The sequence below is a fragment of the Pantherophis guttatus genome, chromosome 10, assembly GCF_059756535.1.
Source record: "Pantherophis guttatus breed Tessera chromosome 10, ASM5975653v1, whole genome shotgun sequence".
In the NCBI taxonomy this organism is placed as follows: domain Eukaryota; kingdom Metazoa; phylum Chordata; class Lepidosauria; order Squamata; family Colubridae; genus Pantherophis; species Pantherophis guttatus.
In genome coordinates this window covers 28,468,925-28,490,055 of record NC_142072.1, presented here as the reverse complement: position 1 = coordinate 28,490,055, position 21,131 = coordinate 28,468,925, and the positions used below count along the sequence as shown (strand labels likewise).

Genomic DNA, 21,131 nt, shown 5'->3' with positions numbered 1-21,131 from the left:
CTGGATCACTGGGTTCAAGGCCGAGTCACGCCAAAGGGGCGTGCATGGGTGTGTGTCACACAGATGGAATGGAACATTAGACTGGGGGCAACGTGCCAGGCAGGCAGCTGGACCTTGTGGATCCGACTCAGGAACTGGCCAAGAAGTTTCCTTGGCCTGAAGATCCTCGGAGGAGAACAGGGAGCAAGTGATGATATGCAAATAATGTCGTTTTTTAATGTGTTAGGTAGATACTCCAGGGAAATAGCAACAAAACTGGAATCCATTTATTTTGGCATATACTTTGTGGACTGACAAAGCACATTGTCACCCATGCAACCAGATGCCAAATATACTTGCTTAATGTTTAAGATGTCATGATGCTTTTTATACTTCTGCAGAGATAAACTAATTCTAATATGGTTGCTGCCTTTTAAAAATCCATAACAGGTCATCTGACCAGAATGGTGTAACGTCCCTTGTCTTGAGCAGGGGGTCAGACTAGAAGACCTCCGAGGTCCCTTCCAGGATTCTGTGGTCTGTGTTCTTTCCAACTGAGTTAATAGGAGGGTGTTGATGTCAGGGTGAAAAGCATCCTGGACACATTGGTCCTATAGTACTTGGAAAAACCAAGCCCGCCTTGAAAGCCAGCAGCTCTTTTCTCCCTCTCTATCATCTGGGCAACATGCAGAGTCGCCATGCTTTAAGTTGAATTATGCTTGATCCCTCCCCCCACAGGAAAGTCCGGGGCCACCAGAGGGCCAAGCCATGCAGGAGTGATGGCAGATCTGTGAAAGCAAAATCTGCCAAGCATTGCCTGGGAAATGCGAGTGATAGGCTCATGGGAGGCATTTCCCTTTCCCCTTGGCATCAGATGAGTCAAAGGGGGTGGGAATTGAGTGCAGCTCTAGGCATAGACCTCAGCCTGGCTGCCCAATTCCAGGGAACTCATGTGCAGAATCCAAGGGCCATCCAAAAGGCAGAGAGTAAGTTTTAGGAGCGCTGTCCACAGTTAGATCCTATCCCATACTGGTGCTCTTTGGAGAGGTTGGATCTCTTAAAGGGGTTGGGAGTATGATCGGAGCTGTAGTCCATTATATTTAGAAGGCAGTAGGAGGGGAAGGCTGATTTTGGTGCCTGCTTGATTTTGCAACCTTTTTTGCTGAGTCGTTAAGCGAATCTGGCTTCTCCCATTGTCTCAGTTTGTTGGAAGCAGGCTGAGAAAGTTGCAATTGGCAATCACATAACTCCATGACGCTGAAACTGTTGGCAATACATGTTGGTTGCCAAGCACCTGAATCATGATCACATGATTGCAGGGAAGCTGTGAAGGTCATATGTGTGAGGATTGGTTTAAGTCACTTTTTTCAGTGCCATTGTAACTTTGAACAATCGCTAAATGAATGTTTGTAAGTCGAGGACTCCCTGTAGGGCTTTCAAACTCCTTTGTCTCTTGCTGGCAAGATAGCAAAGGATGCCACCCCCCATCCCGACTGCATGGAAAGTGGCAGGTTTTGGAATGGAGCTCTGCAAATATGCTAATGCATCTTTCTCTGAAAGAGCCTCAGAAGAACTTTTGGGAGATTTTATGAGATTCCCTGGAAGATGATGGCAAAGGCTGATGACATCTTTTAATTTCAGGTACAGGGTAGTGTTCTTTTTCAAAAACGGTCAGCCATTGTTGAGTGGGTTTCCAATCCGGAAATATTCACACACCCTTCCACAACTTGGGACCTGAATCAGTGCTATTTTCCTTGTACGGATCAGGAGATGAGCCTGATTTGCCATAATGCAATTTCCTAAAGAGTTGTGGGTCTTAGCACAAGTCTGGAATTCTATTTGCAGGAGTTGGACGTCTGTTTTGGAAACTTTATGTATCCTGGAAGGAAAAGCCATGCTGGGAGGTAAAACTTGTTGGCAAAACTTTGTATAGTCTATAGAAAAATGTACCTTTCTGCACAGCTGAAGGGACAAGAAAGACAAAAAATAGCCATGGCTGTTCACCATCTGCCTGGGGACCCCAACAATTTGCTCTTGTGACTATGGAGCTTGTCCGTCCTCCAGGTCACGGTTGTCCCAAAGGTGCTTTTTTCAAGAGGCAACTGGATTTTCTGGGTTTTTCTTTGAAGATGTTTCGCTTCTCTTCCAAGAAACAAAACGTCTTCAAAGAAAAAACCAGAAAGTCCAGTTGCCTCTTGAAAAAAGCACCTTTGGGACAACCGTGACCTGGAGGACGGACAATCTCCATAGTCACAAGAGCAAATTGTTGGGATTTGTTAAGTGAGTTTTGCCCCATTTTACGACTTGTCTTGCCACAGTTGTTAAGTGAATCATTGCATTTGTTAGGTTAGTGACACTGTTGTTAAGTGAATCTGGCTTCCCCGTGGACTTTGCTTGTGAGAAGGTTGCAAAAGGGGATCACGTGACCCCAGGATGCTGCAACTGTCATAAATATGGGTCAGTTGCCAATTTTGATCAGGTGAGGGTGGGGGTGTCAACAACGGTTGTAAGTGTGAAAAACAGTCACTTTTTTCAGTGCTGTTGTAACTTTGAAGGTCACTAAGTGAACTGCTGTAAGTCAAGGACTGCCTGTATTACTACTTTGGCTTTTTGAAGTTCCACTTGTTAGTCAGAAGAGGACTGGATAAAGAGAGGGAGCTTGCAAGAGTGAAGATGACCTCCGTTGGTAGCCCTGAGCAAGAACAAGAGGCGTCTTTGCTCCTGGACGGTTGGGGCTGCTTCGTAGTTGGGTGTCTTCCGTAGACACCAGCATAGAATGGAGTTGGCTGTGGTGGGATGGGCTAGGCTGGATTCTCGCTCTCTGCAACACTCCCTCCAGCAAGGTAATCCCAGGAGGCTGCTAAGGGGGGGAAGGGAACCTGCCCGTCTTGAGATCTGCGGTTCATCTGTTGGGGCAGACCAAGCGAGATCAACTTAAACCAACAGGGTGCTAGGCAGGGTGTCCATGGGGTGCATAAGTGTGTCAAAAAAGTCAAAATGGTGGACGTGACCTTGTGATCAGAGCTCTGCCCCCTTTTTACAGATATCCTCCTGCGGAAGCTCCTGAAAGCTGGTTAATCTGCCAGCTCAACTGTTTTTTCAAAATATATTTACTTTGGCCTCATTTTGGAAGGAAGTGCGATGTATAAATAACATTCATTTTATTTATTTATTCTACCCTTTTATTATTTTTTTTACAAATAACACAAGGTGGCAAAGATAATCAACTCTCCTCCTTCCTCCTGTTTTCCCCACACCCACCACCTTGTGGGTGGCTTGGGCAGTGGGAGAAGAGGGGCTGCTCCCCCAGCATGGACGCTTCTCCACTGAGGGGTCCTTCCCAGCCCTAGTCACAGCAAGAGAGCCTTTAAGGGCCTTTTCACTTTGAAGGGAAACAGAGCTGGGGCTGTTGGAAAGCATCTCGAGCAAAGGTTGGGCCTTGTGGAAAGAAGTGCAGAGAACAGCATTGGGCTGTGAGAATCCGGGCATCGTGGAGGAAGTGGCAGAGGGGTAGATTCTGACAACCAAGATTCTTTCCCTTTGGAGACACCCTTGACGGCCGAGTCCCCTTGAAGCACGTGAGGGCAAGGAGCCGTGCATGTGAGTTTCTCTGTGGATTACCAAGGAGACATGAAGTTCTTCGCTTGCCAGATCATTATGACTCCAACAGGCTTCTACTGGATGAAATCACCGCCGTCTCCCAGCACATCTTATTCACTGCTTCCAAAATGCTGAGTGCAGACGGGCCGCACCCTGTTCAACTCTTTTGGCACCGGGGCGCGTATATAGTTCGACAGCTGCAGCAGCCTTGAGGGGCCCAGTGGGGCCTGGATGGGAGGGCTCGCCCTTACTGGAGTGTGTGTGTGTGTGTGACAGAGCGAGAGGGAGGGAGGGAGGTTGGTTGGTTTGCTGGAGTTGCACCCAAGAGGGAGGTGGGGGGGGGGGTGGAACCGACCTCTGGAATTGCTTTACAGCATTGCTGACAATGGCGAGAAAGCGCTATAAAAGGGAAAGTGGTTGTGAGTGATTGTGCCCTCTCGGCAGAGAGTGGCTTGTTTGATGACAGGCAGGAACCAAGGATCCTGCCACACAGGCACTGCCAGTGGAGAATGGTGCCTCTGTGAGGGTGGAAAGCGGTGGGGGCAAAGAGGATTCCACTGCAAGGAATGGGGGAGGGGGTGTCAACTTTAGACCCCAGAACAAATCCAGGAGTTCTGTGTGCTACTGTTTTATTCAGCTTTTCCTCTGGACCTCAAGATGCTTTAGTGGGAATCTTTCTTTGCTTTATCTTCCCAACAGCCTTTTGAGGCGGGTGAAGCTGAGCAGGAGGCGGTCAAGCCGCCGTTTTCCTGGCTGAAGTTAGAAGTGAATCATCCTCCCAAGTCTTAAGCCAACAGGATTTGTAGAGATTTGCACTTTGGCCTTCTGGTTCCTTCCACTCTGCTTTGCAACTTTGCAAGGGATCCTATACATCTCTTGGATCCCTTTGCCATTTAATTTTAACCAATACAAAGAATGCCCCTTCCCTCCCTCCCCCAAAATGCCTCTGCTTGCTTGTTCTGCTATTAGCATGTCAGTACCACAGTCAAATCATGGTTTGTTTAAATCACAACTGCCTGGTTTGATTCACACTGAACTCTTGAGAAAATAGAGGGGGATCCACTCAGGCCTGACTCCCACTGCTTCCACCCTCTTGGCTCCTGTGGAGTGTATTTGATGAGCCAGATCTGGAAGGTCGTAAAGTTTCTCTTTGGATATTTTATCAAGGATTATATTAAACAGATAATGCAAAAATATATAAGAAAAGAAAAAAAAAAACTAAAGGCATAGACCCCCCCCTTAAAAAGGAATTAACAAAATATCTAATAATGTAAGTCTATTTATTCTAAGTTCTCTTCAACCCTCTAACAATTAAGCAATGCAAAAAGAATTTAAAACTATTACGTAGTAACCAAAATAATAAAACTTTATTTAGATACTGAATTTACACCATTAGACATTTCCAAAAGGAAAAATATACAATTCGGATAACCACAAATATCGCCAGAAACAAAACTCATTGTTTAACTATAATCAGATAAATCCATTTTATATTCTTTCTTCCTCCCACTCATCCTTAAGGCCCATCAATATTATTCTAACTCCTGTTTTCTTCTAATACCTTTTCCTGTTCTCTTGAAATTCTCAGCTTCCTTCAAGTCAATTTGTAATTTCATGAAGTAACTAGTAAGTCTCTGACATTTCAAATTGAAAGGGTAGCTGGCCTCTCTCTGGGAGGGGGTAAGGGAAGAAGGAGGCTCCGGTGCCCCCCTGCCTTTCAGAGGTCCTCCCTGGCCCAGCGGAGCTGGACTGTGAGTTGGATCCTATGGAACTATGGGGAAGGTCATCCGGAGGGAGGGGAGACATAAAGTGCAGAGGATGGCAGAAAGCAGATTATCTGGAATGTTTCCCTGCATATGAGATGGATGGAGTACATATTACTTGTCCTGGTAGTTGACCACTGTTGGGGCTCAGAAGGGCCCATTAATCCTTTTGACAGTTTTCAATATCACTGGTCAAATTGTCCCGCTGGGTCGCTGGGAATGGCAGGCCCTGAGGTCATCCAGGGGCTGCTCCATCCATCACATGCCAAACAGGCCATGCTGGTACCTGAGACCATTCACTCTGGAAAGCCACACGTGGCTGGGGCATCACCCAAGGAGACTTGAGATTAGCAGGACACTTCTCTTTGCATCCAGGAGCATCTGTAGGGAATGGTCAAGACAGTCAGGAGCAGATGAAACAGGCCACACTTCACTCACACCATTGTGGCTGCCATTTTGACTTTGATTGTGCCCTGTGAGCACCTGTATCCAGTAGGCCTGCTACTTTCTGACTTTTTTGACCCCCTCTCTCCATGGTGCCTCCAGATGTATAGCACACCGCTTCTTCCTTCCTGCCCCATAGGGCGGCACAGACTGGGAGAGAGAGACTTAGGTAGCTGTGGGTCTCCCAGTTGAGCAGAGACATGGGGTGTGTCATTCATACATTGCTGATTTATTTATCAATTGTATAGGGCTGCTGTCTCACAGATGCAACTCTGTGGTCCTCCAGATCTGGAGACTATGCAGTCCCACCGTCATCTGAAAAATCCAGTTATTTTTTTCAGTAAAAGATCCAAAGTGCCAATCCTGCCTAGTTTTAAAGGGTTAACTGGACACGCTTGCTTGAGAAGGAAGCAACTGCAATGGCATAATTTATGTAGTCTCATAAACAGAGGAGAGGGACTCAGCCAGGTAACTGTTGGCACAAAGACTGAACAGTTGAAATGTTGGGATCAACCTTTGTATAGACAGGGAGGGGCTCTGACAGTTTCAGGAAAGGAAAAAATTAGTAGCCTGTTTCATACCTCAGGAAGAAAAGATTTTTCAGTGCCCAATCTGAATTTATCTACCCAGAAAAAAACTCTGGACACTTACCTGGAACCTTTTGCCAGGTAAGACCGACATCCCTGCCTGCCTTCGGTAGAAACTGCAATGACCTCATGAAGTTATTGCACAAATGATACAAATTACATAGTTTGCATCAGTCACGTGGCATTTTTTTTAAGCTGTCTGTGGCTTGTAAAAGACGCCGGTGATTGGCAGGAAAGCCTAACATGACCGATACAAGTTACATAATTTGCATCATTTGCGGAACAACATCATGATATGTTTGACCCTGGTGCTGTCCCTGCCTTGAGGATTTCCGCCATTGCCACCTAAATCGATTATTTGTAGTGGAGGGAAGGACCTGGTCAGTTTTTATGCCCTAGAAGAGTTCTTTTCAACTTCCAGTCTAGCCCTAAGTCTCACAGCTTCCTGGGGTCTCCCCACATAAGAGCTGACCTGCTTAGGCTTGTGAGACGAGTCAAGTGGCTAATTCTAAAGGTTCATTTAAAAGTTTGGTCATTGCTTGTGTGGCTTTTAATCCATGAAGTTTCCCAGGATGCCGCAGATTCTCTGGAGATGATGCTGGCTGCAGATCTGAAGCCGGTAATGTTGTGCCCTCAAACTTGCCTTATCCTAACATTGCACACACCAATACTTTAACATTTTAATGTTTTGATGTTCTAATGGTTTTATATTGCTGTTTTACGATGTTGTCAGCTGCCCAGAGTCGCTCAACAGTGAGAGGGTGGCATATAAATGTAATAAATAAAACAAAATAAACAAGAGGACTTATGATAAGAGATGTGCAATGCAAGTAAAAAAAGAGTAAGGCTTGCATGGCAGGGTTGTGGCCACCATCATAGCTTTTTTTTACCTTCCCTGCCCAGACCTTCTGGTCCTGGGGCCAAAGCCCATCATCCCCTGACATTCCCTAACACACTCACACAACTCTAGGTGAACAATGCAAGCCTTTCAGGAGCCTGCTGCTTTGCAAACTGAGCGTGCTGAGCTGGGCAGCCTGGCCGGGGGGGGGGGGGGCGGGCGGCCTTATGTCATGATGGAAACGAGGCCCTTTTACCTCATCAGGTCATGATATTATGTTGCAACTAAATCAGTCACATCATTTGTATGCTGATGCCATTCTCCCCGTTGATGTCTTCTGTGGACCTTCTGGGGTGGGCAAGGGGGGCAGCTGATGTTTCTCTGGGACCTTCTGGGGCTTAGCAGATCATAGTCATTGTTCAAAACAAGGATGAGACAACAGTCATCTCTTCCTCCAAACATTTGCCCTTTTTTAAACCATTGCCCTCAATCTGCCGTTACTCAAAATGCACAAGCTGTCTTTTGACTTCAGAGACATGCTGAGACATAATGCATCCTGGCTTGTAAAAGCCAAGCTTCCTGATGTTACATATTGCATAAAGCAGTCAACCCCCACCCCCACCCAACCCTTGTGCTGATAGCTTTAAAAGTCTTCCCATTGAGCACAGCGAGCGCCTTCCCACCATGCTGCGACTCTTGACCTCTGGCTTTGCACCACAGCAGATGGGAGAGCAGAGGAGGCTCCGGCTGAGCAGGGAGGTCATCTGGCTTGGCTAAGGAAAGCCTCTGGCCTGGTCCTGCAAGGGAAAATGTATCTGTCCTTGTGGGCACCTTCTCATTAGCTTATGACTAATGATCATACATATATCATACCGGTAATTCCCAGCCTCAATGGCTGGCTGAGAATCGTGGGGTTGTAGCCCAGCATATGTGGAGGGATCAGGTCGGAGAAGGCTGGTACATCCCAAGAAGGAAAAAGTCTACAGCCACAATGTATGTGTGTGCGTGGTGTGTGTGTATTGGCTCATTAACTGGATGAAGTATATTGTTGGCACCCTGAGTTGGATTTGTAAAACTGGTTTCCAGGGACTCATTGTTGGGAAATATTGTGGTTAGTTTGCAGGCTTATGAGGCCTGAGAATGACATTTCTGAGATGGAGACTCGTAAGAACTTTGCACCTGGCTTGTGCTGGAAAAGGGAGAGAGTTTTTTGGCTAACAAAGAGATGTGTGTCTTTTCCACCTGAAGGTGGGCGAGGAGATCGTTGTGCAACAGCAGCACCTGATTTTTTAGAGCCCAGGATGGTTTTGGAGTCAGGTTTCTGAGCAAAAGAAGGAGTCTTCCTTCTTAAGACAGCCTGGTCTTTGAGAAAGAGGAAGGAGAAAAGCTGAGCAAACACACACGGCAGTGGATGGGACTCGTCCAACCGGTGCTGGAGTTTCTATAGGCTGCTTTTGCACGTGAGGAATCCAGGGGCAATTTGTGAGAGTGTCATCAGGCAACCTCACCCCAGGGTAGATCCCGTGAAAGGGACACAGGACACATGGGCCTCTTTTTTCCATCGCTCTGGATTGCAAGAGGAGGAAGGAGGAGGCAGGTGCCCTGGGGGAGGGGGGGGGAAATCAGGTTTCAGCAGGAAAGAGTTGGGAGCCTCCTGGCTCATTTCTGTTAATGATTTCAGATCTTAACCTCCTGTTTTTGTTTTAGCAGCAGGTAGGCCTTTGTTTCCTTCAGAGGAAGGGCTTTGCTTCCAGAGGCTGGAATGCTCCTTTGTAAACCGATGCGGCTGCTCCTGAAACTGCCTTCCCCAGCAAACTTGCAATGACCCATAACTTGACTCAAGACTTTCACTTAATCAGCTTCCCTTCCTTTCCCTTTCCAGTTCTCAGCCAGGGTGGGAGTTTAAGTCAACTCGGAGCAGGAGCGGCTTCAGGCAGCTTTCTGAGTCTGGATCCACCTTTGGGGCAACTCGAGGCTTTCCATATTTTCTTTCCGTTCCAAAACGCTGGGCAGAGCCAAAAGTGAATCTCAGCAGAAGACTTTGTTCTTCTCGACCCCCTAGAATGATTTGCTGCTGGGATCTAACAGGATTGGCCCCAATTGACTAGGGGCTTGCTAGGTTTCCTGGAAAATATGCCTGTCTTCACAGTGGGTCACCGTATGAAGTGGGTCAGAGAAGCAATGAAAACCTCACATCAGGGGAGGCTTCCAACAAGGCTTTGAAGACTTCAAATCATTGGGAGAATTCCCCCCCCTGCACTTTATGTTGACTTACAAATAAAAATCTTTGAAAATGTGCTGCTTCTTTGCAGATATGTAGTTAAGTATTTTTAGGGGGTGCTGTTGTGAAGCACTGTGCAGCGAGGGAAGCCCATTTGGAGGCAAAAGTGAGCGCTTGCAGGCCATGAGGTCGAGGAGGTGGAATGGCCCTTGTGTCTGTGATGGACATTCTGCTTGCTGTACAGTACAGGTGGTCCTTGACCTATGACCACAAGTAGGGTGAAGAATTTCCATTGTTGAGCAAGGCAATAGTTAAAGCGGGTTACACCTGATTTTATGACTTTTGCCATGATTGTGAAGTGGATTGCTGCAGTTGTTAAGTGAATCAGAGTCGTTAAACAAATCTAGCTTCCGTTGATTTTTCTTGTTAGAAGCCATCTGGGAAGTTTGCCAATGGGCCACCTAGCCCTGGGACACTGCAATGACCATAAACACATGCCAAGTACACAAATTTTGACCATGTGGGGATGCTGCAACATTGTAAGTAAGCCACTTTTTTCAGTGCTATTGTTTCTTCCGATGGTTGTAAATTAAGGGCTTCCTGTACAGCAGAGTAACTTCAAGGAGAAAGCTTTGCAGAAGGTCAGCCAAGGAATCAGAGTTTCTCTTTACTTGGTTATATCTCCACGGAGGTCAATGCTGGCTGGTAAACCATTATCTTTTTGGCTGCACCTAAAGTGAATGGGAATTCCTGCAACTTTTCTAGATAGGGAAGGGCTACCAAAATTAAACTCTCTCGCCCTCCCATTTTTAATAGAGGGGCAGGCAGCTTTCCTAACCAGCAGCCAGCCCAGCAGCTTTTTTGTGGCCTCTGGATGAGGTGGCCAAAATCGGTTGTGTAGTTTTTGAGTTTTTGAAAAAGCAAAAATGAGAAGCAAAATAGGTTCATTAAGTCTAATGCACCATTTTCCTTTTTAAAAAATAAAAATATCACCCGGCCCCCAGAGCCATTCACTCCCTTCCAAGAACACTTCCAAATTACTTAGAAGCAAGGCGGGATTGACATGTATCAAAACCGTCAAGATCCTCCTGCCCCTTGTTTGAGGTGCGTTGCTCAAGAAGGCTCTGTGGATGCCCCTGCTTGGAAGCCAGGAGTTAGGGGAGGCTGGAGCACCCAAGAGAGAAAGGGTCAAGGTGGTGATGGAGTGAGTTTTTTCATGTTTGCCAACGACAGGTAGTTCTTGACTTATGACCACAAGTGAGCGCCAAATTTCTGTTGCTAAGCAAGACAGTTAAGCGAATTTTGCCCCATTTTACTTTCTTGCCACAGTTGTTAAGTGAATCATTGCAGTTGTTAATTTACTAACACGGTTGTTAAATAATTTTGGCTTCCCCATTGACTTTGTCAGGTCATAAAAGGTGATCACATGACCCCCATGCATGTATGGCATGCAACCATACATGCCAGCTGCCAAGCATCTCAATTTTGATCATGTAACAGTCTTAAGTGTGAAAACCGGTCATAAGTCTCTTCACAGTGCCATTGTAGCAATAGCAATAGCACTTAGACTTATATACTGCTTCACAGTGCTTTTACAGCCCTCTCTAAGCGGTTTACAGAGTCACCATATTGCCCCCAACAATCTGGATTCTCGTTTTACCCACCTTGGAAGGATGGAAGGCTGAGTCAACCTTGAGCCTGGTGAGATTTGAACTGCCAAATTGTAGGCAGCTGGCAGTCAGCAGAAGTAGCTTGCAGTTCTGCACTCTAACCACTGCGCCACCCTGGCTCATTGTAACTTTGAACGGTCACTAAATGAATGGTTGTAAGTCAAGGACTATCTGTAAGGATTTCTGTAACTGATTCAAGTTTAGTTCATGAAATAGTGGCATTAATAGAAAACGGGCAAGACCCTTCAGGAGGCCAGAATGATGGATCGGAATGTGCTTCATTTATGAAGATGTTTAGGATGCCTGGCACTTAGATCCATACATCATAACCCTCTAGTGCCGGGATGTAATAACAATACACAATTTGATTGCACAAGTATAGTTTAATTTCTGAATGTAAACCATGGGTGAGGAAAACAGGATGCTTTACCTCTAGGCTCATGTAACATGCTAGTCTCTAAACCCAGGTTAATGAAACCAAATTGCTGTTTGGGATGGTGGGAGCGAATATCCGTAGCTATGTTGCTGCCTTCCTGAGTTCAGGTAACATACTGTGTGTCTAAAGGAATAAGCCGTATTTCTTGTGACCACGAAGCCCTGGTCCAAATGGATGCAAACCTACTATATGTGTAGTTGGACTCCAAATCCCATGAGACTCAGCCAGCTTGGCCAATGGCCAGGGATTCCAGAAACTATAATCCGACAACACTGGCGGGTGGGGGCGGCTGCCATAAACCGCCTCCTGATTCCCACCCCAGCTGACCGGAGGGCTCGATCCCGGGGGGCCGAACCAGGGCGCCCCCCGAGCAGCGGCCTCGGGGAAGCCACCTGACAAGGGAGCGGGGCGGCGGGGACGCTTCGGGCTCCTCCCCGGTCCCTCCATTGGTTCCGCGGGCAGCCCCGCGGGCAGACGGTGTGGCAGCGCCGGGGGCCGGCTGAGCGGGCGCCCAGGCTCCGCTGGGGGGGGAGACGCTCGGGGCTCCCGCGCCTTCATGTAGCGCCCCGCTCCCGCTCCCGCTCCCGCTCCCCCTCCCGCCCGCAGCCGCGTGGGGTGGGCTGGGGCGGGGGGCGCGGGGCGGGCTGGGGGGCGGCTGAGGCGGCCATGGGCAACGCGTCCCGCAAGCGCAGCGCTCCCGGCGCCCGGTCCTGGGCCTTCTGGAGCTTCGCCCGTGCCCAGCGGGCCAGGACAGGTAGGGCCGGACAGGTGGGGCGGCGGTTGCAGGCGGGGCAGGTGCTCGCCGGGCCCCAGGGCGGAACCTCCCGGCAGAGGCCGAGGAAGGGCGCCGGCCGGGAACTCGAGACGGCTCCTCCCGCCTTTCCCCGGTGGCAGCCCCTCGCCTCCCGGGAAGCGCAGAGGCCGGGCGGGCTGGCGGGGCGGCGCTCGGTACGCGCTCAGAGGCCCTCTTGCGAGACGCTGCATTGCGGTTCCGCTTGAGCCCCGCGGCCGCCCGGGGTCAGTTCGACCGCGGGCGGCTTCTGCCTTTCGGGGATCCCCGGCCGGAGCGGCCCCACGGGCTCCCCTCGGGACTTTGAGTTGCAAAGCCCAGAAAGTTTGGGCAACACCTGGAGCGCCGCTGCCTTAAGCCTCCTTGCGGCTGCAGCTTCCCCCTCCCCCCCTCCAATCGCCGTTTTGTGTAAAGGTCCAGCAGTTGTGCTGGTGCCTGCAGAACGTCGAAAGGGGTCGAAAGTCTGGGAAGTGATTTGGTTTCTAATTGGCGAATTTTGACTTCCCTCCCCAGGGCTGCTGGGTCCCCTCCGCATGCTTTGTGCCGTGGGTTGGCTCCCATCTTTGGGTGTCTGAAGAGCCTGAAACCCTTTGAGGGAGGGAGCTGCACTAGCCTTGGCTTCTTTACTCTAGTTCAGTGTTTCTCAATCTTGGCAACTTGAAGATGTATGGACTCAACTCCCAGAATTCTCCAGAGGGCATGGTTGGCTGGGGAATTCTGGGAGTTGAACCCGGCATAGATCTTCAAGTTCCCAGGTGGAGAAACATTGCTCTACTTGATAAAAGATGCCACAGTTGGGCTGTGTTTATACGGACTTTGTGATAGACTATGGTTTATGAAGCACAGCAGGATGTTGGGTGCACCATGTTATGCAACTGATTGACTGGTTAATAATTTTGATTCTATTGTCAACAGCAAATCATGTAATTTGCACCATGCAGGTGACATCACAATGTGTATGATGCATTCCCTCCATTCAGCAGCTGAATTTGCAGGTTGCCTGAAGTCAGAAGGAAACGCAGCGAGCGCCCGCTGCTTTGGCCTAATAGTATCCTCCCGGTGCTTTGTGACTTCCGGGCCTCTGCCCTGCTCTGTACTTTAGATTGCAGGTGCTTATGTGTCCTGCCCTGGCATAATGGAGTATGTTGATGAGAACAAATAGCTTTAATTGTTGTTATTTCATTTCATCCATGTGGATTATATTTTATGGGTGCTAATCATGATGAATAAAAGGGAAGGCAACCCCATCCCCCAACTGGTTAACTACTTGTTTCACAGTTATTGAGATCCTCTTAATTAGCACTAAGCTTTTTGAGTGTGAGAAATGCTGAGCCTTTGGATCATGAAGCTTCTTTTTCCTCCCAGCTTGGTTGGTTGGCCCAATGAACCACCAGAGGATGAAGGACCCAAATTTTGCTCTAGGTTTTGCTCTACTGATGGTCCCGTGCTCGGACTGCGTGCTTGGGAGGGGGCGGGCGAGGGAGTTATTTTGCTGTGTTATAATGCTGCTGTTGATGAAGAGAAACCAGTGTTTCCCTTACACACAAACCTTCCCCATAAAACAGGAGTATGTTTAGTTTGGGTTAAGGCCGGTTTATACCCCAGCTTGTGTCAGTCAGTTCCTTAACTTGAATTTTATTTAATTTGTTGTTTGATCTTTATTCAGACTTTGGAATGGTACCAATGCCCCATTTGTTAAATAGGGGTTGATCCAGATATTGGGTGTAAAGTTGGGTTGGCCTGCTTTGAGGAAAATAGATCACCAGCAGCCCCCTGTTCCAGAGAGGTTGGGTGCAAATACAAATTCAGTGTCACCCACTTTGCTTAACAAATTGAGAAACTACAGTTGGCTGGGTTCATATGTAATAGTAATAATATGTAATAATAATAAGTCATAAATAAAGATTCAGACACTGTGCTCAAGTTTACAAAACAGACAAACACCAGCTACCTTCTGATTTAATAGCAGTGTGTTACACACCACACCTAAAAGTCCGGTACAAGCCCAGTTGCTCTATTTATTCAACTTGCTAAGAGTGATTCTTTTTAATCTTGGTTGTTTTTTGTGGGCTAGTATTCTGCCCAACCTCAGCCTGGTTGATTAGTTTACAGTTGAGTGCATTGTGCAAATGCAGACAGTGGATGGAAGCTGTGTGAATGCAGCCATAGCCATGTAGGAATTCAGGCTGCAGGAGTCTGCCCTCCCAAACGTGGTTTTGAATGTGGTTGGGACAGAGCTGGTTGTGTAAAGCAGCAGATGAAATGACCATGGAGGTGGAGCCAGATTCCTAAGCCCCCTCCCAGGCCACAGAGGAAGCAACTGAGCTCAATGAATGTGGCATACCAGGGAGAGAAAGAAAAGGAAGTAGGAAAAACTTGGGATTACAGGGATTAACAAGAACTGGTGCTTAGTCCTGAAACAGGTGACCGAGTTCCAGTTTCCAATTTCTTCCGCCTCCAGATGCCCAGGAGCAGAAGGGCAACAGGTTGGTGAAAACACTCTCAGTGCATCAAGTGCCATGAGAAGGGAACCTCAAGCTCAGTGGTTGCCATGGTGGCTGGGGGATTCTGGGAGTTGAAGTCCACAGGTCTTAAAGTTGCCAGAAGTTGGGAAACGCTGCTTTATGTCAAGGATCCTGAAAATGAAGCCCAAGGGAGAAAGGAGCCCCCCCCCACTTTACACTGTTTATGCCTTAAGGTGACTGGAGGACAGACTCCTCCCATTCTTTTTCTCTTTGAGCTTTCAAGTCAATTTTGGCTTCTGGTGGGTGCTCAGACAAGTCCCTGCTATTTTCTGTGCAAGATATTTGGACGTGCCTCCTCCTCCCAGCAGGCTGTGAGAGAGCCCCAAGTCCCCCCTGATGGCTTCTAGAGCAGGATTAGAATTGAGAATCTCTCAGTTTGAAATTCAGCACCTTTAAGCACTACATCACACTGGCTGCCATAACCTTATTCTACATATTTATTTAATGTTACTGAAATAAAATTCAGCTTCACTCTTGATGCCACAACCCAAATGAAATGCCTTGCCAATAAAACCAGGAATATAAACTCTTGCTCAGAAGTGTTGGGAGGGAGGGAGGCGCACAGGAAGTCCAAAAAGTCAAGATGGCATCTGCAACTGGGCAAAGTTCCTCCCTTTTTTAGATGGAGTTTTAATTGCACAGTTGCAGCTGCTGCTTTGATTTTATTCCCTCCTCCTTCCCCCCCCACCCCATTTAGTTAGCATCCGACCTTCTGCATGGCTCCAGAATCCTGGCTGGAAACAGGCACAGTTTATTTTCCTTTATTTCGTAAAGTTCCAGCATAATCTGGTGGGAGAAGGAGTCAAATTGGTCCATCGATAAAGAGAAAATACCTTGAGCAGTGTTTCTGCAACTCAGCCACTTTAAGATATGTGGATGTCAGCTCCCAGATTTTATTTATTTATTGAATTTTTATTGCTACCTATTCGTCCATGGTGACGATGGCTGGGAAATTTTTGGCGTTGAAGTCCACACATCTTAAAAGTTGCCAAGGATGAGAATTATTGGTCTGTGTGACAGAAGTTGTTTGTCTTCCTAGCTCCTGAATGTGCAGCAGCCCCTGTTGCTGGAGGACTTTACAGTCTCTGTAAAGTTTAATTGGTAGCAATATGGAAATGCTTTATGTTGCCTTCTCCCCGTATCAGTCTAGCCTACATCTCTTGGATTTCTGGGTGGTGCCCCATCCAAACACTAATTCTGCCTGCCCTTTACAGTATGTAGCTTCCCCACCCACATCAGATCAGATCAGAGCTGTTACCCAGCTGGCATTCGCCCTTGAATCAAGCATGACTTCAGGGGTTGGACATGCAAAAATCAGGTGGCGTCTGGTGGCACCGTTTTCTCCAAAGGGAAAAACTTTGAGACAGGAGCAATGGGGGTGTTCCTGCACGCTTCCAGGACCTCTCTTGGAGGCAGAATCCAAAGCAGCGCCAGCCCTGCCAACTTGACCAACCTGATTTAATTCTGGGCCAGACAAGGTTGTCCCACTGCTGGGCTCCTCTGCAACTAATAAACAAATTGAGGACTTTCATTCCCCATTCACCTTCCTCTCATATCAAAGCTGATGTTAGTGATGAGTTCCCCTCCCCACCTTCTTCCATGTCCGATTCTCTTAGATTGCCTGGACAAGTCCCTACAGTTTTCTTGACAAGGTTTTTTAGATGTGATTTGCCACTGCCTCCTTCTTAGTCAGTGTTCCTCAATGTTGACAGCTCTAAGATATATAGACTTCAACTCCCAGAATTCCCCAGCCAGGCATATTGTGGGTTCCTAGGGCTGAGAGTGACTGGCCCAAGGTTATCTAGGTGGCTTCGTGCCTAAGGTAGGACTAGAAGTCACAGTCTCCTGGTTTCTAGCCTGATCCCTGTAACTACTACTCAAGCTGGCTTGTGAAGGTCTCATCCCCTTAATAGAAAAGCTAAGGGGGCCACATAGGCTCTTTTCTGCTTCTTTCCATTGAGTTTCCTCCCTCCTTCCTTTCCTTCCACTGCGCTCCCGTTGGGGGATTTGCAGCGATGCCCAACTTAAAAGCAAAGGCTCCCTAAGAGCCTGGACGTGGCTGTGGGTTTGGTAGTGTTGGTGGTTGCAGAGGGTGAGCCAAGTGACTGGCTGATTCATAGGCAGGCAGGAGACGCCCACGGAAGCTTTGGGACTTCACCTTCCAAAGTCCTTGGCTGCTGATCTTGCTGGCCTGCAGCAACAATGGAGTTGTTTCACAAGGACATCATGGTGGGGGCGACTTCGCTCCCCTTCTCCCCACCAGGAGTGTCTGCAGGGGACTGACAGGTAGCCAAGCTGGTGGCCACAGTGGTTCAAAGAAAGCCCCATAAGAAAGAGACGGAGCTTTGATCACCCCTCCTGGCTGCCATCTTGACTATGCTGACACCCCTGCCCCCCACAGTTTGTGGGACTCCCCTCTTGGCATAAACAGGATGGGAATTGTAGGGACCTTAAGCAAGTTAAGGCTGAATGTTGGAAAAGCTCCCAGGGCTGTGATGTGGGGAATGGCTCCTATTCAACCCCCCCTCAGCCTGATGTTTTCCAGGTGTTTTGGACCTCATCCCCACAATGCCTAGCCAGTACTCCCAGCCAATGGGAACTGAAGACCCACCTGACGTTTTTTTTTTAACCTACAGTTGTGTTTTTCCAAACAGCAGAAATGTAAAGGTTTTGTGTTTGCTTCATAGTTTGTGCTTTTAAAAGAGCCTGATTCTTTTTCAGACACTGATTGAGATGGGGGGGGGCAGGGGGAGATTTATCTCCCTGGAAGTTGCACCCCATGACCTGGAAGGAAGTCCATTCGTTCAACATAAATATGTGGTTAGAGGGGCTGCTGTACTAATGCAAATGCATTCTTCTTGTGCTCAGAGACTTCAGGGGCTATTTAAAAAACTGTTTAAAAACATGCAGTCCTGCCAGAACAGCTCCTTATCCTCTTACCTAAAGCTTCTGTGGATGAATTGAGATATGGGGTTCAGTTTTATAAGCTTCCTGGCAGCCAAGACTTGCCTCTTCATTTATGCTGCAAAGTTCAGTGCTTTTGGTTTTTTTTAATTCGTATTTATCCCCCTCTTTAGCCAAGTGCTGATTTATATACATTTACAACTAAAAAATAAAGAGACAAAAGACACAGCACACAAGGAAAAAGGGATGGGCAGGGATCCCTTTTAAGACAGAGGAAGAAGAACCCATTCGATTTCTCTCTTCAGCTGGGAAAGTTGTTACAGGGAAAGGCAGCACTTTCCTGAGAGTGAGCATAGGTTTTCTCATTTGGTACCTGGAAAGAAGGAACAGGAATACCTGTACTTTTTGGAGTATAAGATGCATCCCCCCCCCCAAAAGAGGGTGGAAATCTTGGTGTGTCTTATACACTGAATACAGTCATTTTTGGCCTCCTGAAACCCCGCCCTGCGAAACAGGCCCATTTTTCGCAAAAACAGGGTGCGGAGAGGGTTTGGGAGGCCTGCAGAGTGCTCCTGGGGGCCGGGGAGGGCAAAAACAGGCCCGTTTTTCACCCATTTTTTTTGCAAAAATGGCATTTTTGCTATCCCCCAGCCCCTTGGAGCACTCTGCAGGTCTCCCAAACCCTCTGTGTGCCCTGCTTTTTGCAAAAACGGCCGAAAAATGAGCCTGTTTTTGTGAAAAACGGGGTGCACAGAGGGTTTGGGAGGCCTGCAGAGTGCTCCTGGGGGCCGGGGAGGGCAGAAACCTTTTTTTTCTTACTTACCTCTTGAGAAATCTTGGTGCGTCTTATAGTCCCAAAAATATGGTAATCCTTGACTGTCATGTAAATGGACCAATAATGACAGACTAAGAGAATAACAGAGTTGGAAGGGACCTTGGAGGTTTTCTAGTCTAATCTGCTGTCCAAGCAGGAGACCCTATACCATTCTGGACACGTAGCTGTCCAGTCTCTTGGAAACCTCCAATGATGGAGCATCCACAACTTCTGGAGGGAAGCCAGTCCATTGACTTATTGTTCTCACTGTCAAGAAATTCCTCCTTAGTTCTAGGTTGCTTCTCTCCTTGATTAGTTTCCATTCATTGTTTCTTGTCCTGCCTTCTGGTGCTTTGGAGAATAGGTTGACTCCCTCTTTTTTGTGGCAGCCCCTCAAATATTACAACACTGCTATCATGTCACCTCTTCATTAGACTAGACATACCCAGTTCCTTTTGGGAATTTGTTTTTGTAGCCTCTAAACCCATCATCATCTTTGTTGTTTGTTTCTGTGCTCTGTCTAGAGTTTTAACATCTTTTTTCATTGTGGTGACCAAACTGGACATAGCATTCCAAAAATGATCTTACCAATGCAGTATAAAGCGATACTAACACTTCATGTGACCTTGATACCATCCCTGTGTTAATGCAGCCTAGGATTGCATTGGCTTTTTTGGCAGCTGCCGCACATCACTGGCTTATATTTAAGTGATTGTCCACTAGGACTCCAAGATCCCTCCCACAGTTACTATTGTTGAGCTGGGGACCACATTGTCTATAGCTGTGCCTTTGGTTTTTCTTGCCCAAGTGTAAAACTTTAGTTTTTTCTACCTTGGATTTTATTTCGTTAGTTATGGCCCAGTATTCAAGTCTGTTGAGAAATCAGATCCTTTGGCTGGGTTCACACATTGCATCAAGCCACAAAGGAATCTGGTTAACTGATTTTGGTAAGCATATTGTGTACTTGTAGCCCAAACAAAATTTTTGAACCAGAATGTGCAGCTTTGCAAAAGACTAGTAGCTGTGCCACAGTGATGTCACACAATATTGTGACATCATTGTGCACACCAAGGCTGGCATGATGTCACGGCACCCATGCTGAGAGTCTGCCAAGGAGAGAACCAGATGGCACCTGGGGGATCTCTGGGCTTTTTTCCAACTCACGTCTGCTCTGCCTTGATGTTTACCTCAATTTCCCCTCCTGGCAAATCTTCCAAACATGTTGTATTTGAACTCCCCTCCCCTCAGTCAGCTTGGCTGGCATTTGGACAACTGCAGTCCAGCACTCCTGGAGAGCAAGGCTGCTCTTGGGATTACTCTGAGGAAGGGGAACAACCAGGGATCTCTACTGGCTTTGCGGGATTCAGTTTATTCAGTGAATTCTCTGGTTCCAAGTATGCTGCCTCTGTGGCTGGGAACCCCATGTGAAAAGGGCCTGGGCTTCCACAGCAGCCATTTTGTGCATGGACACATTATGCCCCCTCTTATAGAGGCTGCTGATGCCCACAACGTCACAAGTCCAGTTGTGTCCAGTAGCCAAAAAGTTTGGGCGCCCCTATGCTAAGCTGTTCTGACCCCAAACCCGACAAACCCTCTGTAGTTAAATCAATGATTCCTTTATTAGGAGCACCAGCAGCCCCGGCAAAAAGTTTCTCTCTCACTGCAGGCTAACAAGTTTGGCTGGCTGGAAGATGAATAGTTGTCTGCCACACCTATTCATCTCGGCTTCCTGCCTTTTATCCCCAGAGCTAGGGAGGGGCTTTGGTAGCAGCGGTGGCTCTTCCGTCCCAAGGATCGGCCCGCGGATTTCCACTGCTCTCCTCTCCTCTGTTTTCAGCTCCATTCCCTCTTCCCCCTCGGAGTTCTCAGGTTGCCTTGATGCTGACCCTGACTCCCACACCTCCTCCTCCTCCTCTGATTTGATTGCTGGAAGGGCTGGCGGCCGACAGGCTACAACATAAGCCATGATCCATGGTTTATAAACCAAGGTGATTGAATCCCCTCAAGTCGTTAAGTCCAGGGTTGCAGGCACCCCTTTCAAGCATCTCTCAAACTCTAAAGTTCAGTGTGACTGAAGGGGGAAATATTTCAAAGCATGACTGGGCAGTAATCGGATTAATGAGAGTTGATGTAGATTAAAGGTAACACCTGATTTGCTCACCCCTCTTTCTGCAGCCTTAGAAGACATCCAGGCCCAAACGCATTAGTTAGCACACGGGGGTGCAAACGGATGTCTCCTGGGCTAGGATGTTGCACCTGTGAGAGCGGTCTCTAGAGAAGAGCCCAACCTTCAAAGTCTCTAAGCATCCCCTGGTGAGAGCATCTGATCAGGTGCCCTGAGCTGCAGGGGTGAATCTCAGGGAGTGGAGAGGGGAACAGCCCCTGCCCAGCTCCATGGCAACCAACTGGAGGCCACAAAGCAAAGGAATGTGCATTGTGTTGCTTCAGCATTATTCAGGCACCCAGCAAATGGAGTGGGGGTTGGGGTGGGTGCCCTGCTGACGTTGGGGCTGTCCAGCCACTTTCTGCCTACAGAGAGAGGAAAGGCACTAAAGAATTT

At 47.9% G+C, this 21,131-nt stretch overlaps 1 protein-coding gene across 4 annotated transcripts in view; it reads left to right on the top strand.

Annotated features, from left to right (window-relative positions):
• The window catches only part of NHSL3 (NHS like 3), a 63,130-nt gene that overhangs the window by 1,570 nt on the left and 40,429 nt on the right, over window positions 1-21,131 (top strand). Inside the window, exon 1 of one of the 4 annotated variants that reach the window (XM_087876760.1) lies at window positions 12,009-12,292. The exons of 2 other annotated variants lie outside the window; for them this stretch is intronic. In XM_087876760.1, coding sequence (XP_087732886.1) covers window positions 12,205-12,292 — 88 coding nt within the window. In that variant the 5' untranslated portion in view covers window positions 12,009-12,204. Of the gene's footprint in view, window positions 1-12,008; window positions 12,293-21,131 lie in introns of those variants that run through there. One more of the 4 variants, XM_034413214.3, reaches the window with a different exon arrangement.